A 24602-nucleotide genomic window follows, 5' to 3' on the forward strand; every position below is an offset into this window, starting at 1 on the left:
ACCTCAGCTTCTTAAAAGGCAGCAGAAGGGTCAGGGTTGAAACACTCAACATGAGTCTATGCAGGACCACATCTAGACTTACAGACAGCAGACAGCAAATAGACAGAGACAGGGCAAGGGTGGGAGCTCAGTGATAGAGCATGTGTTTAGCCTAAGACCCGGAGTTCTATTCCTAGCACCAAGAGTTAACAATTTAAAAAAATAATAAAGAGAGTGCTAAATGACAGATAATACATACTTTGGAGAATAAGACAGAAAAACATAGATCTACTAGATTTAAATATAAACAACAGACATGCAGAGAGAAGGAGACAGAGAGACAGAGACACAGATTTTTGAACAAAGATGTATCTGACAGTCTAACATACAATTCTAAGCAGGTGAGTTTAACCAAATATAGCATTTAGAGCAACTGTGTTACTATGAGCAGACACTGAAGGACGTGTGCAAATGAAAATGAGTAAATGAACCAACCGAAAGCACGCTGCTCACCAGAGTGTGCCAGGAAACACACAGTGCCCCAGACCTCCTGAATGTTTCTTCCTGTATCAGGGACTCCTTCACACTACTTCCAGGTTCACATACCCATAAGGCATAGGGAGTTCACATAGAGATGTGTACGGTAAGACCTGTTTATCCAGTCGATGGAGAGACACTACCATTTGGGTAGAAACTTTTCTTTTTTACCCTAACTACCAACAGACAAAGCATCCATTAAACTCGCTCCTCTTCCCGGGTGAGGTTTCGTCAGACAGACAATAGGCAGACAGGCAGGCAGACAGGCAGGCAGAGGTCCCTTCAAATTCTTTTACTAGCCTCCCCCAGTTCTTCTATAGCAAAGAAGCTCTATGCCAATTTCTCTCCCGTACTGATCCAGCTGGAGCACAGATGATTAAGGGGACCTAGAAAGTGTAGCCCACAGAGCTCAGCCTCCACAATAACACACAGAAACTGCAATAAAAGTTGACAAAGCCAAAGGGGCCCGAAGTTGGCACTACTAGGCAAGTAATATCATAACAGACGATAAAAATGTTATACTAGTGTGGGTCCTCTCTTATCTCTGATAGCTGACATTTTAATGTGTGAATCAAGAGGTCAAGAAAGAGACATGGCAGGGGTCCTACTCGTCCAAATGGAAATGCGTGGAAGGCACAGGAAATCCATAGCTGAAGGAACATGTGTTCAGACATCTTTACAGACCAGATGAGGAGAGCCCTCCCCACAACTGTGGGTATATGTGAGTGTGTGGGGTGGGGTTGGGGGTGTGTGCGCATGAGCATGCACGAGAGAGAGACAGAGACAAAGAGAGAGACAGAGAAAGACTAGAGCTACAAGCTTTCTATGCACCGCCATGAATATTTTATCCCCATCTCTAGTTACCCTGTGTCCCCCCTCTTGCATTAAACTGTGTGGGGGTCAGAACTGCTGTGAGTATTCTTACGTAGAGCTGCAACAGGTATCACAAGGCACCCAAGTGAGTCTCGGAGCAGCCCTGGCCACAATGACTACTGTACAGCAGAAATGGAAAAAAGAAGTAGATGCCAGTCTGTGATCTATTATATGAAACCCCAATTCCTCCATTCAGTGGTCATTTTAAAAGATTTTCTGGATGGAAGCTAAGCCTATCTTAAAAAGCCACTCTTCTATACCTACAGCATTGAAATCTAGGGCAAAATATCAAAGATACATTTTAAAACATGCCACGAAGACACTCTTACTCAGGAACATTTGAGGCAATCCCCAAAATACAAAAGTTATAAAGAAAGAGAACCAATCATCTAAATAAAGGCATTGTCAAAATCAGACTGAGGTTAAAATCCCGGTGCTACTATAGGTGGCACAGAAGTGTATTTTTCAATATTCACTGCAAAGTCACCTTCATATCAGACATTTTCCAAACATTGAATATAATGTTAAAATCCTAAGAAAGTTTGTATGGGGTGGTGAAATGGTTTAGAAGCTAAGAGTACTGGCTGTTCTTGCAGAGCAGTGGTTCTCAACCTTCCTAGCAGTGCAATCCTTTAATACGGTTTCTTATGTTATAGTAAGCCCCAATAACAAAATTATTTTGTGGCTATGGCCCTACAAATTTTCTACTGTGATGGGTCAAAGTATAAATATCCGATATGTGATATACACTCCTCTAGGGGTGGCGACCCACAGGTAGAAAACCATTCTTCTAGAGCCTCCAAGTTCAAAACCGAGCATCTCCGTGGCCGCACACAGCCATCTGTAACTCCTGGTCCAAGGGATCCAACTCCTTCCCTTGGATTCCAGAAGCAGCAGGCCTGCATGTGTCACATAGGTATGCATGCAGCAAACATTTATGCATACAAAATATTTTTAAATAATTAAAGACATTTGTGGTTTAAAATATCCAAGGGGATAGCATCAGGGAATTTTATCCACGTTTATACTGTTAATGGCAGTGGGCGTATAATTCTCAGGTGACTCTTTTTCATAAGACAATTTACAAGCTATCTCAGTTTCCTCCTTAAACTGCATACTTTGTGACGCAAAGAAAGCGACATCACCGTTGAGTGTTCACCAGTGCATTATCTTCATGTCTCACACGTGAATATCTCTCATGTTCATCACATTTTTATTTGTCTGGAATGTTACTAAACATATGTACTGGCTTTGGGCATTTATTACATTCCTGAGCCCAGCACACTCTGAAGTCAAAATTCCAGAAAGTAAGAGAAAAAATAAGACCCGCAGCTCAGCCTCAACACATAACCCTGTCGTGTCTATATATAAATACGGCTCTCTGGATCCCCTGTCCCCTTCATATTTTTGATATCTTTATCCAAGCCGTCGACATTTTTCCTACCCCTCTTCATTCCTTCGGCCATTGTTCCATAACCTCTCCCGTCCTCCCTAGACTCCAATATTCCCCAGGCTCACAATTTCTGTTTCTCGCCTTTATGTTCTCCTACAAACTGCCAGTGCTCTTCCACAGACCGAAGCTCCCTAAGTAAAGATGGTTATTGATGTACAGTACCGGTGTTTTAGTGCAGTAGCCGAATCAATAAAGGAGAAAATACTGCTTTGTCAGGCTTCACCAAGGCATTCTGGGAAACTTTACTGCTCCGGGTGGTTACGGCAACTCCTAATACAGAGAGCGAGAGTGGACTCCCTTCTCCGGTGAGAAATGATGTTCTCCTACCCTCTAGTGACTGTACAGGAATAAGGCAAAGGTGGAGGAAGTCTGAGATGGCAGCGTACCATTGTTAATCATGCCCTCTTCTGTTTCTGAACGCGGACCAGAGTGCAAGGAAACTAGCGAGGTGGGAGGAGGACCAATTATCTTTTCATAATTCTGTTAACACGTTTGAAATGCAGAAACGCAGTATGTGCCGTCAGATCCGTGGCACCTTCCGATTTCTGAAGCAAGAGAGTCTTATTCACTATATATCTCTCTGTCTTTCTGTGTCTCTGTTTCTCCCTCTCTCTGTGTCTCCCTTCCTCTCAAAAATATTAAGAATTCTGGATTTGGATGCAGACTCCATATTGTATAGAGAAATATTCAACTGAGGTGTTGTGTACTTATAATTAGAAATTGCACATGCACACACACACACACACACACACACACACACACACACACACACACACATGTTTATTCAAGTGATTGCCTACAGAACCTCTTTCTACCACAGGTATGAATTAGCCCCAACATTCCAAAATCAAATTCGACAAAAAGCCTAAAGTACTACATCATTTAACTAGAATTCTAGATCTCTCGATAAAGAAGCAAGAGTTGCTAGTTTAAGTTAACGATACTTGGAGGGATTACTTTTAAAATAATTTTCCCATTTAGTTTCCTAATTTACAATTTTTGTAATTTATTAACATATTAAAAAATTAAGTTCCAAGCTCTTTCTTTGGTATTCCTACTTGCATAAGCTGCAAAACACCATACAACCGTTTAGATATATTAATGATCTATAACCCACCAGCACTTCACGAAGGAATATTTCTACTTATCAATTGAGAAACAGTTTTGCTCCAGAATATATGACTGAGACTTTCAAAGGCTACCAGGGATTCTGCCAGTCTTCTCCTGGCCTCTGAAGCATTCACATTAGCTTCTCACGCAAAACTTCCTGAAGGGACAGCAGCTAACCATGCCACATTCTAAGTGTTCCAAGCTTAATGAAGTGTAAAATTCTAACATGCCCGGTACATATAAAATGTCACCACTCAAACAAGCACAAGTTCCAACATCTGGTCATGCCCTAACTTAATGAAACTCTAAAGAAAGGTCCTTCGCTCTTTATTTATTAAAACAGTAAGAAGCAAAGAATGCTGTTACAAATCAAGTCTGAGCATATACGTGTGTATGTGTGTATATATATATATACACACACACATATCTACATACATATGGATATATTTATCAAAAATATGAAGTTTTATCCAAATTATATAAAGACAAAAACAAGCAAATTTACCTTGCTGGCACTTAACCGCTTCCGATTTGACCAACGCTTCAATGTATAGTGAAGATATCAAAATGAAAGAGAAACATTGGATCATTAATATCGCAGTTAAAGTACTTTACAGTCCATAGAATGCAGATTATATTCACATTATTACTCCCAAATCTGAAAGTTAGCATTACCCATCACCCCACTCCCCATAAAAAAACTAAGCTGTGTAAAAAATAAATTAGAAACAAAGAAATATCACACTTAGGCCACTGTACTAATCATTTCCTCAGAGTATTCAGAATGGATCAGCATTGGCAGACAAATACCATTCAATCTCAGTAAGTACATTTTTTTAAATAAATGCAATAGTATAATAGTATAATAAATCTTCAAAAAGGAGGATATCAGATTTCTTCTACTGACAATGCTTTGGGAGCACTGTAAAACTGTTTGTAAATTCTTAACTAATGTCAGTTCATGTTTAGGTCATCCATAAATTTAGTTATAGAAAACATAATTCTTTTGTTTTCAAAGGTTAAATCTTGATAGTCAAAATAACAGGAAAGTATGCAGAACTTATGCCACATGGAAATCTGGCATTTTATAAACTAATTAGAAAATACTAAAAAAGAACTTTAGAATCATTATTGTCCAATTAAATTAACTTAGTTGATTGATCAAGCAAATGTGTGAAGAAAGAAAAAAAGGTTGAAGGTCAACACATTTCATAACATTCTTCTTCTAATCCCTCCTTTGTCCTGAAAAGTCTGCCCAAGTTTATGCACAGTTGAAATTTCCTTTCAGGAAAACCCTTCTCCTTTCCCAAGTCAGTATCCACTAACACGGTGCTCTGCTCTGGCTGACTCACTAGCTTCCTGCCGTTAAAGTGTGGCAAAACTCGTGATACTGCAATTAAATTATATATCTAATCAAGCTGACCACATCTACTATAATGCTCAAGGAATAGAAAAGATACAGGTAAATGGCGTATACACTTAGCTGATGTGTCTCCTCAATCAAGAGAAAACCTGAGAAAGAACAACAGGCAAGAGAAGTTCACTTCTGTTTCACTCGCAGCAGCTAGGGCAAAACAGGGAGACCCTGAGGCTCTCGTTGTCCTGGAGCAATGGCAACTCATCATTGTGCACCTGACCATAGTGCCAGGTGCTACAACCAGGCTTTAAAATAAAATATTCAGGTATTTCCCCAATTAAAGTATCAAGTATTTTCACTTAATCAAGTCACTGAAATTAATGACAACCTCGAAGGGGCATAAAACTACTAGGTCTTTTTTCACTTGGATTTTCTGTAGCAATCACAGAAGATAAAATAGGTTAGGTTATTAATGTGTTGTCTACCTTACTGTAATGCCACAAGCTACCATACACAGAGTATTTCTACCAGGTCTGACACCCATAGTTGATCATGCTAATCCCCATGATGGTACCTTCACTCTTATCCCATACATGAGGGAAACACCTCAGAGAGCTTAAATAAGTCTGTAATGGAGTCTTGGTAGATCTGGGAGTCAAACAGACATAGGCAGTTTGTTGACAAAGACCACAATACTTATTATGATCCTACTCTTTCCAAGAAAAGGGAAGCACAATCCTCTCAGTCTTCCAGTCAGGACCAAATTCACCATACTCAGATATCCAGCACAGACACGAGCTGCAAATCTTAAGAATGTTATTGTCACTTTGGTTCTAAAGCCATAAAATGTGACTCGCTGTTAGCAAGAAAAATGGGTACAAAACTGAGAGTTCAAACCAAAACTCGGCCACAGTTTACACTTTAGTGGAGATGTATAAACCAAACATGCTATGTACTTAAATCTACTGCCCCCCAGGTCCAAGGGCTAATCATTTCCACGTTAAAAACCCCAAATTAAAACACCTTTTATTATCCACTTAATATTAATAAAACTAAAAATGTTTTTCTATTTAGTATACCCAAATGGACTGTGATAGTTGTGTAAGTGGAATAACTGTATGCCTTAAAAAAAAAAATCAACCCTCCATTACTGACACATTGGTAATGCTTAGATCAATTATATAAAGCAAAAAAATAAAAATAAAAAAAGGAAATTATAATGCAAAATAAATGAGACAGGCAGTCCTCTGTGTGATTCTGCTTTCAGAGTATAAAGTGCACTGTACAATCGGCTTCTACTGGGCTAAGGAGAGCACACAAGGAAGCAGAGATTCTAACAACGTCAACAGAGGAGGCGGCGAATGGGGCTCAAACATTAAGAGGGGCCAGGCTCAGCTAGATGGAGACAGGGGATACGCTTTGAACCTTGAAAAGGCAGTTTGAGGTGGTATCACAAGTGCAAAGCCCAACCTGCTTCTTACATTAATTGCTCTGCAGCGTGTGATAAATTGGAATCAAACTGCTACTACTTTAAAATCCCAATTGTGGTGACACCGAATGGCAGTTGAAATGCAATAGGATTTCTGCACATAGGTCTAGCGACATGTATAAAAATTCAAAAAGGTGCAGCCATGTTCATGGGAGAAACCAACTTTACCAAAGAAACTGTAAGAACACAATGGCTGGTAAGTGTTCCGCCATGGGCACCTGGTTCGAAGACTTATTCATACTATGTATTAATTTAGCCTAGCACCCACCTCAAGTTCCCTGCCCCTACTATACACTTGCATAGTGTATCTAGGGGCATGGATTCTGAATGAACCACAGCAGGAAGAAAAAGAAGCTAAAGAAAAGCCCCAGGGGACAGAGAAGACAAGGCCCCTCTTCATCCTGGCGACAGTTTCACTGAGGTCCCAAGCATGTATGTTTATTTACATGTAGAATTTTATTCTGTCATTTTTAAGTAAATTATCTTAAGGAATTCAAATTTTAAAAACCTAATGTTTACTAGACACTCAGACAATTGAAAAAATTCCTGGCACACTTTTCCTATTGCTTTAAGGAGTTTACTAGTAAATCTATGATAGTCTTCATTATGAAATAAATTCCAACAGAAAGATTAAGCAACAGCTAAAATGAAGAATATTTACTTTAATTTATAAGGTATTATTAGAAGACTAATTTGTGAACAGGCCTCAGAATTTCATATCGGATTCTATGCAGGTTCAAATATAACACAAATATTCTTTCTCCTGTCACTCCTTTAGCTTTTTATTTTAATCTTTCAGTAAATTGTAATCAAACACATTGTGCTCTTATTTTAATTATTGGAATTATAATGTGCAATCCATGAATATGAAAATGAGATTATAATTTTCATCAGCATGTTTACTTGTAAGAGCAGACTTTCTATCTTATCTTAACGAAATCGAATGCTTTGCTGATGGTGCAGACATTGCCACTATATAGTGTGTGCTAATGAGAAATTTCCGTGTGGTAGATGAGCGAACATTAAAATTTGCATTTTCACAAATGAACACCCCGTGGAAAAGTCAGCAACTAAAAGGAGCAGCAAGTAAAGAAGGCACAGGCCCTGACGTGTTCTAAGTGAAGACTTGATCGCCTCAGAATCTGAATATGTGAAGGGTGCACAGACTCCAAGAATGACTAAAGGAAAACCCTGATACCTAAGAAAACTATACTTCCAAGTGTTTGTTTATCCAGGCAAAACATTCTGTGAATTTCATAGCAATCCTAACCATACCTTAAGTCAGTCAGGTAACTTCTTATTCCCTGGGTTGTCTGTCCAGGGGTTCATGACAGAGAACATACACAATCACACACTGACACTTGATGCAAATGCTTTACTTCTCCCCTTAATACTACGTTGGCAGTCGTCCTGTCGGCTGCAGAGTCCTCAGAAAGCCTTCGCCATGGAGAATTGAAACAGAAAGGTCCACACTTACCTGCCTCTTGAAATCGCCCTGTTTTACAACTAGGTTCAGATTTAGTACAATCACACCCATATCATCTTCTAAACTGTTTGGATCTTCCAATTTTAAAATGTGTTCAGTAGTCCTGCACGCAAAAACACGGCATGTGATTTTTAACACTATTTGGCAATAGGACATGATAGTACACAAGGAGCTTATGGTAAAGGCCCCACTCCCTCTGCATCAGAACTAGATATGGTGAGGTGTTTGTGGGGAGCAGGGTGTGGCTAAAGAATGTTTGGCAAAAATAAATTTTCTGGGGAGAAAAGACTCTGACGTTATCAAAGTTAACATTGGTCCACTGATTTTCCGGCTCTATCAACAAAATAATGTATAAAAACAGATAGTTAAATTATGGACCTCAGTATTAAAAAAAAGTCTAAATAAACACCATTTAATATAAAGGTGGGTTTCTCTAAATCCCATTGATAATGATTCAAGGTAAAAATACAGTACCTGTTAAGTTCAAGATCCCTCAGAACGACAAAGGCAGAACCCATGAAATCAGACTTGGTTAAGTCTCGATCATACACCTAGAAAAGGGTTTGGGTATTAGCACAAAAGGCTGTTCAAACTGGCTGGATTCATCCCATTACTAAGGTAAAGAATAGGCTGGAGACTCTAAAGTCCATCTTTCAATCATTACCATAATTTGAACAGTGAAGTAGAAGAAAGATCTAGGCAATCCAAAACAGAGAAAGAAGTTGCCTATTTTGCCAACCGCGCTCAAAACAAAAGCAAAAATGACTTTTGAAGCAGTGGTCCAATACAACAAAATATTACACACCGTGGACTCTTTCTGTAGTTTAATTGGCCTCTCATTAAAACTTAGCATTTTCCATGGTGAGCAAACCTGCCAATTAAATAGAAATTTGCTAACTATTGTACAGCCGAACTAGTCTGTGCTCAACTCGTACAGTTCTAGCCCAGATGTTGGAGTAATTGATGCTTACACCTGGTAGCTTGTAGCTCTATTATGTATAAAGTTCATTCTAATGAGAACAGTGTCTACACTTGTCACCACTTCAGGGCCAGTAATAATTCTTCCACACTAAGTAAGTTTAAATATAGCCAACAAGGACATTATTTACACAGTACACAGTAACTTTGTAGCATATGCATCTCCCTGATTTGAGGGAAACAAAGTCTCATAAAGAGCCTAAAAAACAATTCCTCCTGCAGTATTAATATTTTAATCCAGCCTCAAAGAATAATGGTGGAATTCATTGAGGCAAGTTTGCTTTTAAGGAGACCTGAGAGCTGCAGAAGAATAAATATTTTGAAGGGAGGAACTGGTTTGAAAGCCGTCGGGATTATTACCTTCACACGGAGCTTTTGATCAAGGCTTTGTATTGGCAAGACAACTATCTCATCCCAAATTGGATTCAAGTTCTTATAAATCACTTTACTTTTGTACAGTGTCTTCCCGTTCAGCTTAAATTTCACATACGGATCACTCGTGCCTTTAAAAGAAAAAGGAGAACAAGACAGAATTTTAAAAGACATGTAAAAATCTAGCATCTCCACAATTCAAGATCCTCCCCACAGTCCCCAGGCCCAAAGCAAGCCAGAGAACACAGGGAGATCGCTGTCTCTTTGTGCAGGAGTGGGAAACCCTAGAGGTGTCGCAGGAAGGGAGAAGCACTACAATTTAAGGCCAAATGACTAATTCCATTTTATCTTTTAGTGCTTGAATATGAATGGGCCCTTTGAGCTTTTTTTTTAATGTGGTTTCATTGTGCATATGTCACCCCTCAATTGCTCACAAAATAAATTCAAAAAAAAAAAAAATCAAGGCAGTGTCAGGAGTCCTGGGGAGAAAACTTCACCCCTCCTAGGATCAGCATAAAGTCCATGAAAAGAGAAAGAAGTCACTTCCAAATATTTAGCAGATGGTTAATTCAACAAAATCTTACCCCTTAAAATATAATCATAATAAATAAACCAGTCTCGGCAACCACCGATACAAACGACGGTGTTAGGGGACGAAGCCTGGGAGCCAGGGCACAGAGATTAAATCAACAGACCGGGCATTCTCTGCTGCTTCCTCACACCTGCACCAAAGCTGCATACATTGTCCACACCCAGGGCCAGCTGAACCTCACATCAGCCAGACCCTCAGCTGGCCTCAGAGCTGACAGAGCTGACCCTGGCGGCCCCTCCTGGGGAGCTTTGAAATGGATGCCAAAGAGAATGAACAATATCCCTCGAGTTGATACAACCCTGTCCCCAGACAAAAAAAAAAAACCTGATGGTAGAGCCTCCTTCGAGTTTCTCAGATCAATTAAAACAAAAGAACCTTGGAAGCATAATACACGAATTATGTGTTGTGCCTGTGCGTTACATGAATGTGTGGATCAGCCAAGGTGCTAAGGATAGACGTGCTCGTCTGTATGGGGTCAGCGAGGAAACAAGAGAAAATGAGCAATCTGCAGGGAGATGGGGAAGGCCTATCTGCTCAAGATGCAACTAATGTAGCATCTTACGCTTTACAAAGCATTTTACAAAGCTTGCGCCTTGTAAAAGTAAGGCTTTGTGATCTATCGTGAAACCCAGTCCTATGAAGACGCATGCAAGGGCCTCCTGTTAAATTCAGGGCCCCAAGACAGGCTCCAAGAATGTTCACTGAAAGGAATTTCTGATATGAAAATCAATGTAATATCATCTACAAATATTATAGCATAAATTAACTCCCCTACTTTGCTGCAAATCTTACCTGTCATTAAGAACTATCATTCCTTAGCAGCCTGACACTTAGGCACCACTCAAGTTTCCACATAGCTTTAACAGTCAAAAGCATTGAAAGTAAGTGGGATACCTCTCCCAGCTATTTGAATGGGAGGGGGCATCACTATAGACCAAGACGGTATACATTAATAATGTCGATAGCTTTCCTAAAGCAAGAGTTTTCTGAGTTAGCATTTACGTAATACAAAGGCACTAACTTTAAACAAAGAAATTAAAATAAGCTACAAGAATCATGTGTCTAATTCTAACATCTACAGTTTGGCAGCACAGGAACAGAAGCCCAGCCTTCATTGGAAACACGTACCCATGCTGAACAGTTCTTGAGGGCTAGTAAAAATAAATGCATTCACAGCCACTCAGTGGAATTCTCACTGGTGAATGAGCATCTGCTCACCCCTCCTTCAGCTGCATGAGAGAACACCTCTGGCTAGTCAGGCTTTAACAATCATCCTGATATATATATATAAAAAAAGTGGGGGGAAACTATAATAAAAAGAGGCCTTTAATTAAATGAAATTGCCACTCTGGGATCAGACCTTCATGCTTGTCAGCGTACTCTCAAAATAAACATCTCAAAACTCGGCCTCTGTGGTGTCACTTTCTCACAGGCAAGGCATACTGGGTAATCCCCAAGCATCTTGACAGCTACATAATGTTCAAACTGTTTCACGGGTGAATGGCGGCAGTTGCATGAAAAAAAATATTAATGTCTGGAATTAATAGAAAAAAAGGACCAGGGTTTACAAAGCCAAACAAGGAAAGAGGGTGTCAAGTTAGTGCAGTGTTAATTGTTAGAGAAAATTTGCGAGGAGGGGGGGTGGGGAGCGCGTGGTGATTTTTTTTTTTCTCTCTGAGCCTAAGTGCCTGACTGTCAGGGAAGTGGCATCTCAACTAGGCAGGTTCTGAAAGGGGGCCAGGCAGCTCAGGAATGCTACTCCCACATTATACAAATGCCGAGCTGACACCTGAATGGGTGGACTTTAACCTTCCTCACTGGGAGCTTCAGATACAAAGAGTCTCTTTCTTATGGTCCTTGATACTCTTAGGGGAGAAGGAAGCAAGGACTAGAGACCAGCCTGTGCCTCCATAGAGCCCCAAACCATGACTCTTAGGGCCCAGGGCCAATCGCCTTCTCCCACACTAGATGGACTGTGGCTTTCATGACAAAATGTCTACATGCACAGATTCAACCAACCATATTTTTTAAATATGTGAAATGAGTCCTTACTAAGTACATACTCCTGAACTAGTCATTACCCCACACACAGCACAACTGTTTATTTACATGGTGTTGATATTGTATCTACAGATGAAGCAAAACATGAAGAGAAATGCAAGTAGGGTATACAGAATTTTTATGATAGTTTACATATAATACCATAGCTGCACATACACATATATGGCAGTTATATACAATGTTCTATATAAAGGACTTGCACATTCATAGATTAGAGAATCGACAAAGGCACCAGAACCCCATACAGATCCCTGGGAATGGAGGTTTCTGCAAGAGATACTGGTAGCTGGTCATAATCCCTGCAGCAGGGAGGCACGAAGAACTATTTGAATCATAATTATTCCTGCTTAAGGAACATCCCACTAACCTAGGGATGCTCACTCTCCCTTCACATGTACCTGTCAACCATGTCACCAGACCACAAATACTTCTGGTCTCTTCCAAGTCTTGCTATTCGCTAGATAGCCTAGGTATCACAAAGACATATCGACAAAAGATTCCACTCTTCTGAATCGGATAGCAAGGGTACCCCACCACATAGCATGTGATCCCAGGGGATAAGGGTCAAAAGAAATAAACATGGTGTGCAGTTCTGCTCAGTAGTATGTAGGACATGTAGTTCCTACCTCACTTGTCAGTGAGGGTCCAAATGAGGGAGGCAAGAGGGGAAATCAACCTGGGAGCAAACAGGAACAAAGGTCATTGGAACAGACGGGAGACCCCCAAAATAATTAGAGTTATAATGTTAAGCAAGCATTTCAGTGAACCCAGAAATTGAAGAGAAAAAAAGAAAAGAAAAGAAAGAAAACAGATTACAACAGGCTGTTTTAAGTCAGAGACCAAAGTGCCCTTAACAGTACAATAAAGGCTTAGTTATTATTCTGCAAGAAATGTGGGTGTTTTATTTCCTGTTCCCGGCCTTTTTTTTTTTTTTTAAAGTAAAAGTAACATATGCCCACAATTTTGAAAGGTATGATTTGAAACAAAGCCCACATCCTCTTCCTGGCCCCTGATCCTATTTGTCTGGTGTGATATCCACAAGCAGTTTCTTGGGTGTTTTACAAGACTATGTAAGAATCGTTTCTAAATGACTGCATTTTCTAAAGTAATGTGCCCTGAAGCTAGGGTCACACCAACATTATGCACCTCCTGGTGTATTTCCAACTAAACACATCCTTGCTGCGCTACACCAGGGTAGGCAAGTGGTTGAGGTTTTACCTATTAGGAACAGGAGTTCGACTGGCAGGCTTCAATATCTATCCTGGAATCCCAGTTTTATAGCAAGTTTGGAACACACGAAGTATGACAAAGGCTCATTCTGGATCTAGCAGACATAAAAATTCTTCCTAAAGCTCATCCAACGTAGGGGTGGGAAAGTTGGCTCTGTGGAAAGGAGAGCTTGCTGCTCTTGCAGGAGACTCCAACTTGGTTCTCTGAATTCATTGGGGCAGCTCACAGGGGAGCTAACACTTACTTCCGGCCTCCGAGAGCACCCACATACATGCACAGTACATACAAACACAAACACCAACATATAAATAAAAATCAAGTAAATCTTTTAAACACTTATCAAACTCTGAGCAAACGATGTTTTCATCTCTTTTCGTATTCCTTATTTTAAACCTTTATTTTAATGTTAGCGGGGGAGGGGAGGGAGAGCCTACCTCTCTCTCCCCTTACCCTCAACCCTTTCAGTGGCTTTCCTGCTACAACATCTATTTGTTTGTCACTCAGTTGTTCCCATTACTTTGTCACCTTTCTGTGGGCTCAGCTCATCTTCTGGCTGCAACTGGAATGAATTCTTCCTTATGGAAATTGCTCACCAACCATACAGCTTGTCAGAATTTATTTAACAAGTTATTACTGGCCATAAGTTATTTTTGTTTCTTATTTAACGAAATTAACCAAGGTCTGGCTTCTGGCTTTGTACTTTCACATCCTGCTTAGAAGCATTTTATCCCCCTTAGCCCTAAGATTTTAAATTAATTCAGCAGTGTTTCTTCCCATTGATTTTTTTTTGGTACATTTTCTTTTTTTACACTTAGGTTTTCGGTCCATCTGGAGTTATTTTAGTATGAAGAGGAAGGAAATTTAGGTTCACTCAGGAGGAGAGGAAAGTGATCAGAGCCAAGCTTTGCACATATAAATCTGACAGCAGCTTATAATTTAGAATGAAGGAGAAGGGGGACAAAGCAAGGACATCTGGTAGCTCAGCCTAATGCTGTAGGAAACAGTTGAGAGAGGTAGAGCAGAAAGCTGAGCTCAGGCCCTAAGAAGCTCATGTGGGGACTCGAGGGGGGGGGGAGGGAGAGTGTGGGATACGGGGAGGAGGGGCTCAGTAGTTAAAGTGCCTGCTGAGAAATGTTTTCAGATCCCCAGAACACAGGACTGTGCCTGTGCCTGTGCCGGGTATGCATGGCATCTTATCTATAACTCCAGACTGAGGGAACAGGCATCCCAGAAAGACTAATCATATGAACATTGGTTCTAATTAAAGGGCCCTACCAAGAATAAAAATATATCTGTATTTTAATATATTTAATATATGTATTTATTATAAATAAATTATATTTGTCATAATAAATTATAAGCTATAAATTGTACTAAATCTATTTAAGAATATAACATGCTATATAAATAATAAATAATGCCATTATATGTATTATTTATAATGATACATGTTTAAATATAATAAATTACATATATATTTATATACACATATATAAATACATAAATATATTTATTGCATATAAATATATAAGGTTGATTCAAGTCATCAACCTGGGACCTCCAAATTCACACACACACACACACACACACACACACACACACACACACACACACAGACACACACCCCATACACAAATGCCTTTAAAAATGGAAAATAAAAAAACAGGGTATGGTGTTCTGCACAATGAAAGGAGTGTGTCACCAGAGTCATTTGAGATGGTCCCTCCATGTTATCACCTGGAATTTTTAAAACATGCAGTGAAATATTAAACCCCATTTACAGGACCAGTAAGGTGGCTTGGTGAGTAAGAGAGTGTATTCCCTAAAGAAATCGGTCACTAGTACTCTTAGTGCAAAGGAATTGATTTTCAAAAATTGCCCACTGACCTACCCATATGCCTCAGCATGCATGAAACTACACTCACAAACAAGAGAGTGTACAAACAAGAGAGTGTACACACACACACACACACACATGCACACACACACACACACACACTAAAAATAATAGTTGATGATAATAAGCAAAAGTCTCACTAACAGATACAGCAGTATAAATAGGACTTAAAACTTTCTCAGAAGGCACTTACGAACTAATTTGAATATAGAAAACAATGCCTGGAATCTCTATAAATGTGACATTAAATCCATCCACATCTGAGCTGGCAGAGAGAAAGTCGTATGACTGTGTCACACCCGGTTCCCCACGGGGACGTTGAAGTTAGTGCACAAACATCTTGTGAGTAACTGTGTAATCTTGAATAATTCACTCAATTTCCTTGTACTATACTATTCTCCTTTGTAATTCGGGAAAACTACCATTCTCAAAAGATTCCCTTGAGAACAAACAAGCCAATCTACTTTAATGATTGCCAGCTCCAGAAGTTACCAAGAATGCCTCCTCGGAATGACTAATTTTAGCATCAGTATTGAGTTAAGTTTAAAAACGGGAGAGCAAATAGCCACTTATGTAGTTCTAATGTCCACTTACTTTATTTTAATGTCCAAGGTAATTCACATGACTAATTCCTTCCTACAAAGTTTCTTTATTGCTATCTCTGAAAGCATGGACTTCTCTATCACCTTCTGTGTGAGGAGATGGGAAGAAAAAGTATCATCTTAAATTCTTCACTCAGAATTCAGAAATTCCACACACTCAGGCAAACTTCTCTGAAACGTTCTTAGGTGTTCTGGAAGGAAATAGGTATATACAAACTTTAAACTTTTAAGTCCCCATGAACATGGGTTTTTTCTAAAAGCCCAGAGATCATTCACTGAGGACATCAGGGTACTCTAGAAATCTAGACTGGCAGTACGGGGTCTGAGAGTTCTGCCAGTGAGGCTGGTGAAATTTAAAAAAAAAAAAAAAAGACAACTTCCAGGATAAAACAATAAAATGAGAGGAGAATATGTCAGTTATGACATCTGCATAGGAGCACAGTGGAGTCATGCAGACACAACAATGCCTGCACACGGCATCCCTAACAGTTCCATTCAGAAACCAGAAGGGGAACAGAAAGAAAGAGAGCAGTTCCCTTGATCATATGAAAAGGAAGAATCATTCCTTACACAGCATATGAGTTCAGAAGAATCCTAATCCAGGGATCTTCCTGAGAACCCAACCATTTGTAGCTGTGTCCCAGCCCAGGTTACTTCTGTAGACAGCAGTTATCTGGTTCTGGAATCTGCTTTTTCCATTTTCAACCGCAGAAGAGCTGTGTTCTCCTCAATGTTCCACTGCCCTTAAAACATGACTTGCTAATGTCTCTACCCTAACTGAACAGGAACGACTTCCCTCCTTTAAGGGGACGCCTCAGTATAAAATCTCCAGTGGTCCCTTGAGCAAGTTCTGGCCCTGGTTGGACTTTGAGAAACAATGGCTTCAGGCAGTGCGCAGGTCTGTATGGTAAAAATAAGCAGGAATATCCACTTTACTGAACAATGTTCCAGGAATCAATTATGGCAGAATTAATTATGAAATTCATAAAAACCCCTGTGAGATAAATAACAGAATTTATCAATGCTGCAATAAAGCAGGCACTGAGCGTTTCTGGAGCCATTGGGCTCTCCTAGCCACAGGACCGCCCGTGCAGATCCTTCAGCCACAACCAATACCGCCTGACTCCACCCTCCGAGAATCTGTTTGCTTTAACCCTGGATTTTCTTTCAATTTCATCTCTTTCTCACCATTACTCTTCCCTTTTTAGGCTCCATAGCCTATGCTTCAACATATCCTGTACCTATCACTTTGTTTGCATAACAGTTTTGGAGAGAGCTGGAGTTTGTAGAGTTCAGTGGCTAAGAATACCCACTCTGGAAGATGATGACCTGGATTCAAATGACAGTACCTGCGTGGAGCCCCGCACCCTTCCATCATTGCATTTCTAAGTGAATCTCACACCCTCTTCTGGCTTCCAGCATCTTCTGCTTCCATGAGTTCTAGACATGCCGAAGGTACACATACATACATGCATACAAGGCATACTCTTATAAACATAAAATAAAATATTAAACTTAAATTAAACCAAATTTTAAATACTTGTAACATACTACTCTGATTTTGCCTTCCTAACCCATTGCTAAGCTTTTTTAAACATCCAGATTTTATATATATATATATGTATATATATATGTGTGTGTATGTATGTATGTATATATGTATATGTATGTATATATATGTATATATGTATATGTATATCCATCCTTTATATCCATGATTCATATGTGCATATGATACAATAGCAGGGGACAAATCACATACCACACCATGTCTGATAACAGACACCATCACCAACATAGAGAATTCCCACAGAAGCAGATGAAAACTATGCTAGGGTAAGTTCATGTCAGTGGTGAAGATGGGTACAGCACATACAGGAGTCATTCCAGGCCTACTTTCCTTGGTCCTTCATGAGCACTGAGAAAGGTTTATGTGGAAGCTGGCTCATCAGAATAGCATGTACCAAACATCCCAAGCACGGCAGGAGTGAGTGGAGTCTCAAAACAAAATAAAGCCCTAACAGTTCCCAGTGAGCCCTCAGAAATGGATAAACACAAAGGCTTTTAGGAGCAGCATGTCTTGTGGGATCTATGCAGGGTGGGAAGGAGGCCCAGACAAACAGATACCAAACTCAGCTGTGTTCATTTGTTTTACTGTTTGAGCAAGCACTGACACAGTCAGGCATGACGGAAGGCACCCACGCCACTGGATGGGGTTTGCATCCAAGCAAGCTTTCAGGGTTGCTCCTGACACAGCAGCCCACAGGTTTTTAGCCTGCTGTACATGCATAGTGAGGCTCTCATGCCATCTGGTGTTCAGAGACGGAACTCCAGAGAGAGGCAGAGCTGAGAGCTTGCAACATCAAAAGGGGCTCATCAGGTGGCATAGATGATGTCCCACTGTGATGAGCGCCTGACTCTTGCGCGAAGGAACACGACGGCAGAAATCCAGATGATGCCAAGGGCGCACCACTGGAATGTATAATGGCACGTGCGTGTATAGTCATTGCAAAGAGGCAACGTAATCGTTAGGGAAAGAAAGATTTGCCCTTGTTCATCTAAACGTCATTGGGGGGGGGGCACGACTAAGTTTTTAATTCAGGTCCTAAAATTGAAGAGAGAGAGAGAGAGAGAGAGAGAGAGAGAGAGAGAGAGAGAGAGAAATGAAACATACAAATGGAAAATAAAAAAGGAAGAAAAACAGACAGAGATGTAGAGATGTGTGGGCTAATGTGACTGATGCAAGGGGCCAAGGCCTCTGTAGACGTGGAAACAGAGATCTTCAGAATAGGAAGTGAAAACAAGCAACACTTTCACAACAGACACAATTCACAATCCCATCTGTGAACACACCCAGCAAACTGTAGAAGCAGGGGGCCATTCCACACAGAAGAGGACTTGCAAAGATGAAAGATTAAATCTCAACACACATACTTAAATGTCCAAAATTATTGATGCAAACACTGATTTGAGGAAACAAGAGGATAAGGCTTTTCCTCTCCCCAATTGGCAAAGCTATTCTACAGTCAACGGAGATAATAGAAGTGAGCCGCTTCATTGCTTCTGGTGAGAAAAAGCCTTTCTGAGGAGCAAACTGCCACTTGGGTAATGAGAACACAGAGCAAGTCAGGTGACCATGGGACTGAAGGAAATCTATGCAAATCTATAGCTGACTTGCAAAGAAGCTATGACCAAAGTTGTAAACATGGGCACATTTGTGGGAGCATGATTTGTAATATTAAAATTGGAGGGCAGCAAGATGGCTCAGTGGGTAAAGATATTTGCCACACCAGTTTAATGACCTGAGGTGGATTGCCAGAACCAGTACATGGGGAGAATGACTGCCACAAAGTTGTTCTCTAAGTTCAACATACTTGCTGTGGCATTCTTGTGTCCACAAACATCATGGGAACATTCACATTCATGTGAGCACACATACACATATACATATAAACATACTAATACTAATAATACTAATAATAGATGATGAGATCACAGTGATGGTTATGGCTCTCAGGTTGTTATGGTGAATTTCATTTTTCCCCTTTGCAATATCAAAGTACGGCCAGGAGAGGGCACCAGCAACATAGTATTCTTCTAGGTCAACACTGAATGTGGGTAACCAGTTAGCCCAAAATCAAGGGAAAACAAGCTTTAACATGGAGGATGTTAATTTCCATAAATTAGTGATGATGATTATGGATATGAGAGGGCATGAGATGGGAGTTTTGCCAGGGTCAAGAGACTTCATCTGTATAAGAAAATTCCAGACCTCTGTGAGTGTGGAAGGTAAGGCTGCCGGCCTGAGCTCCCCTAGCTGTGATACCAGTTATCATCACAGTCGAGTTCCTTTCTATGGGAAACTGAGGCAGGATCTCATTTGCTCCACGCATCAACCAAGTTCCGATGCAACTGTACTGAAAACTCATACCTGTGTTGTGTCCCTTTAGCTTTAGATCTCAATGACTAGAATAAGACCACACCAAAAACAACGAAAAAGACAAGTCTTCTTTGTTCAAAACCCATACAGCAGATGCGGTTTTCCAGGCCAAAAGTAAGAAGGTAACACGGGATACAAAGGAGGAAATTAAATGTTGTAAAGAGCCAAACCGAGAACTGGCAGTAACTGAGTGGGAAATGACAAGGATGTTTCTCCTAAACCAGTGAGCTCAAGACCATGTCCAGACAATGTGCAGCATCTGAGGCTAAGGCTGTAGCAAGCACAACTGCCTGCCAAGAAAAGAAAGACATCCCTCAGTTAGGTACAAGATGCCCATTCCTGTGTAACAGTGTGGCATGGGCAGAAGGACATGTCAGAAACCCAAAGAAAGTTCTACAGGAGAAAGAACACTGCCAAGGCAACCTTTGGTATGTGTCCATACTTCTAGAGCTAAGCAGTTAAAGCCTCTGGGTATGGCATGACACTGTTCTGATAGCCATAATTATTCATGTTTACGAGGTGAAAAGGGAGAATAGAGAGGGGAATAGAGGGGAAAGAAAGGAATGGAGAGAGATGGAAGGGTGAAGGGGAGGGAGAGAAAGAGAGGTACCATAAGAAAACAAGCAAGCATCAGAAAAGCTTATCCTGGTTGGCTGGTGACTGACATAGGACATCAGAACTAAACCAGGTCAGCATTCTGAGCCACAGTGCCTTATTGAATCTTTCCGGAAAGCCCATGACAAATCTGTGTCTTAATAGACGTCATAAAAACACCCCAGAAAAATCTCCACATTGTCACAGTAGAAGCAAACTCATCAGCAGCTTGCATTTCTCAGCCCTAGCCAACAGGGGGCACTGGAGTGCCTGGGAGGCTCCTTTTCCATTGATTCCCGTGTGGGGGTCAAGACCCCCCCTTTCAGCAGAGCTTTGTACTTTCCTGATGTTGTCTGCGCAGTCTTCTCCTGAAACTGAGTTTTCACCCCACTGCCCAGGAGAAATACCACAAAAATGACTTTCGGTTGTCTAATATCTCCAGAAACTGGTGCACTATTTTGTTTTTTTTTCCAAGTTCCTACCTAGACAGGTCTATTGAAAGTATAAACTTCAAATCTAGATGATTGCTTAATAATACATCTTCCAACAGAGCTTACAGCCACTATGCTTTTAAAAGCAGGTTTTTGGAGGGTGAATCCAAACATTAGATCATAATATTGTAGATAGAGGTCAGCAAACTTAAGGTCCTGGGTTCAGTCCATCCCAATGTCTAGTTTATATTCATTTGTTTTGAATATATTAACACAGAAAACTGCCATATTCATTTGCATGTGTATTCTTCACAGGTATCTGTTAAATGGTTTATAGTTAAATGGCTGTAACTTGTGGGTCATGAAGCCTAAGATACTTACTAGTGGGCCTTGTGTATGAACCATTTGGCAACCTACATCTAGACAGAAGGCTTCATAAACAGGAATGGTTTTGTATAAACCCAAAGAAAATGCGGAACTCTTTAGTTCAAAAAGAATGATCCACCAAAAATAACTTTTATCACTAAAGCCTACAAAATGAAAACCGTGCACTGAAATTAACAATCTTCTAGCTGTTCCCCTGAGCTGAGGGATAACTTAAAACATTTGATTACTTTGCAAAGCTCCCCACCACAACTGAAAGTTAATGTCTGATCAATTAGATGCATTTAGATTTTCAAATTAAAGAGTAACCTTATTATTGCACTTAAAAAATAAAATAGAAATATACCTCTCCCTTGTGAATCATGACTACGTACTCTCCGGTGACAAAGGGATAGGCCTGAAGAACACGATGTTAAGTGAAATGAGCGAGGCTCAGAAAGCAAGTGCTCTGTGTTCTCACTTCTATGTGGACTCCCAGAGAAATGGAGAGCAGAATGGTGGGTACTGCGGGACAAGAAGAATATGGGAAAGAGAGGGGGACAGAGGCTAGTCATGGGCATAAAGGCACAGTCAGGTGGAGCAAGAAGTTTTAGGGTTCTGTTGCTCAGTAGAGTGACTGTAACCAAGTAATACATAACATGTTTCTGACAGAAAAGATGGTGAATGTTCCTCCAGTGAGGAACTGAGAAGTGTTTAAGGTGAAGCATAAGACACTGGTGCAGATATGATGATTACATATATTTGTACATACCTAAACATAGTATCTCATAAATAAATAAAAACACCAAAGTATGAAAATGGTGTACATGAATTTGTGCATGGAACAGTGTTCCATTCTCCTTCTGACGTGACAATGGTTTCATCATGGCTGAAGTGCACTGATCAATGTATACTCATATGCAGTGACTGCATTAGAATGATGTACCAAGAATTAGATGGTAAGAGAACTCACATATATAAGAGAGAACCAAAAAGATCAGAAAAGGGGCAGTTGGCTCACAAAAATGATCCAGGGCCAATGACTGTCCCAGAGTTATAGACTTGGAGGGAAAGGAATTCCAAAAAAATTACATATCACATATCATATATCATGTCATATACAATATATAATTTAATATATACTATATATAAACTATACATACAGAGAAAGAAAAATCTATGTGTGTATCTGTGTGTATGTATGTATGTGTGTGTTCTGTGTACGTGTGTGTGTGTGTGTGTGTGTGTGAAAGGGCAGCATGAATACATGCAGTATATAGAGAGGCGGTAGGAAGGTTTCTGGGGCAGAGGTTGGATGACTAAGAAAAGAATGTGCGCAGCACATGAGCTAGCCTTGCTCCAGGCTTGAAGGCAGCAGATAAGAAAAGCAGAAGCTGAATGGTGTGCTGTCAGCACAGGGGCTGCAGCAGCATTCGGATAGCAGAGGATGGATGGATGCTCCATTGCCCATTGATGTTACACGAGGACCAGCCAAGCATGTGTGGACAAACAGGAGCAGACAGCGTGGGCAGTAAGCCAGAAAGAAGACCTTAAGTGGCAGGTGGCAGGAGCTGGTTAGCAGCAGAGTGGGAAGAACCCAACAGGTACTACTGGTTCACCCTGCCCAGCCGCATAACTTAATCCTCTTAACTGAAGCTAGGCCAGGGCGAGCAAAGATGGCATCCGTAAGTGGGAGCACAAGAACCCAGAAAGGATGGCATGCTTCCTCAGAGACTCAAACATGCAAAGGACATGAAGTAACATATTAAGTTTAAAGAGAGATAATATATTTGCAAAGAAAACCATGGACTATCTTGAAGATGAGTTGTAAAGTCAAAAGCAAAACTTACTGCACAACAATGTAGGTATTGTGATCTCAAGTTAATTTAAATACATATACATATGGGAGATGTATAGAGACATGTACAGAAGGCAAGCAAAGAAAAGACGATAAAATAAAGGGATTCTGTGGGGTCCTGTGAGATCCTGTGAGATCTTCTGGGATCTTGTGGGAGGGAAGAAGTCTGAAGGCTATCTGAATCAATCAGCACATCGGATGGCACCATCTTTAAAATCCATCCACTCATTTTAATAAAATCGTAAATCCAGGTGACTATTTCTCTGGATTACTTGATTTATTCCACATATAAATTATCATGGCTATTTCATTCTAAAATAGCTTTATATGTTAAAAGGAAACCAGCATTTATCATTTTCATGTGGGATTTCAAATTTTAATGCACTGCATGAAGCTGACAAAAATTTCGTGGAAGGGAGCAAATCCATGTTGCTGTGTCTCTGATGGCTACATCTCATCCACAGCCCCCTCCTAATCTTGCTTCATTTCTATCATGACGCGAACAGCATCACTGATCACATGTCAGGGTGTTCTGCCTCTGCTAAGGCCCAAATGAGTTGGAGCCAGAGCAACTTGGACCCAAATCTCTGATACTCTGAGCAAAATTACATCTCTCCCTTTAAATTTTCTATCAGTTATTTCTTCAGATATCAAAAACTGACTGACAAATAATGTTTATGGTTTTCCTTTCTAAATTCCTAAGAGAGTCCTAGTCCACACTTCCTCAGAATGTGACAGAGCTTAGGGATAAGAACTTGAAAGAGGTTGTTAAAGTTGAATAGAGTTTTTAGTGTATACCCTAATCCAGCATTTATCACTTTTAAATAACACACTATAAATGGGTGGGGAGGACTCTGAGGACAGAGGCATACTGTGAGAGTTGAACTCGTCTCTAATCAATGTGGAATGGACATTGGTTAACTCTGGCTTTCATACCAGGGCACAGAGAAGGCCTTTATAGCTACTGAGAGCAAGCGCACAACAGACCAACCTTACCGCAGCGATCCCGGACCACGAGGTTGCGACCTTCCTTCAGGTGTATGGTGAGGAGGTAGGCGAAGGGACTGGGGAGGTGACTCACACAATCACTAGCTTCTCCAAGAGTCTGCACAGAAGAAAAAGGCATCTAAGTCTGAAATGTAAGGCCGAGCAGGGGCACTGCTTACTCTAATAGGGAAAGATAAAAGTCACAATGGTCAACTATGAACCCCAGCTGTCATACACTTTGATTTGATGACATGATCATGACTGCACTATTAGATAGTTCTTTTTACATTTTCCCCAATGGGATTTTATTTAATTTCACAGGCAATCACAAGATAAACTTTCCAACAATTATGAATAATATGTCAATGTCCAAAACCCTTAAACTCCTTTATTTATTTTGACATTTCTTACTA

The 24602-nt window shown here is 40.4% G+C and overlaps 1 protein-coding gene across 3 annotated transcripts in view; it reads right to left on the reverse strand.

The window, feature by feature from the left end:
- Mctp2 (multiple C2 and transmembrane domain containing 2) overlaps positions 1-24602 on the reverse strand; it is a 232795-nt gene that overhangs the window by 143318 nt on the left and 64875 nt on the right. For 2 of the 3 annotated variants that reach the window (XM_087557430.1, NM_001191625.2), the window contains 5 exon segments: positions 24199-24307; positions 9623-9765; positions 8759-8835; positions 8276-8387; positions 4458-4493 (listed from right to left, as the gene is read on the reverse strand). Coding sequence is in view for 1 of the 3 variants with exons in the window: in NM_001191625.2 (NP_001178554.1) it covers positions 4458-4493; positions 8276-8387; positions 8759-8835; positions 9623-9765; positions 24199-24307 (477 nt within the window). In the remaining 2 variants the exon portion in view is untranslated. 3 annotated transcript variants of the gene reach the window in all.

This window comes from Rattus norvegicus, chromosome 1 (genome assembly GCF_021556685.1).
Source record: "Rattus norvegicus strain SHRSP/BbbUtx chromosome 1, alternate assembly SHRSP_T2T, whole genome shotgun sequence".
NCBI lineage: Eukaryota > Metazoa > Chordata > Mammalia > Rodentia > Muridae > Rattus > Rattus norvegicus.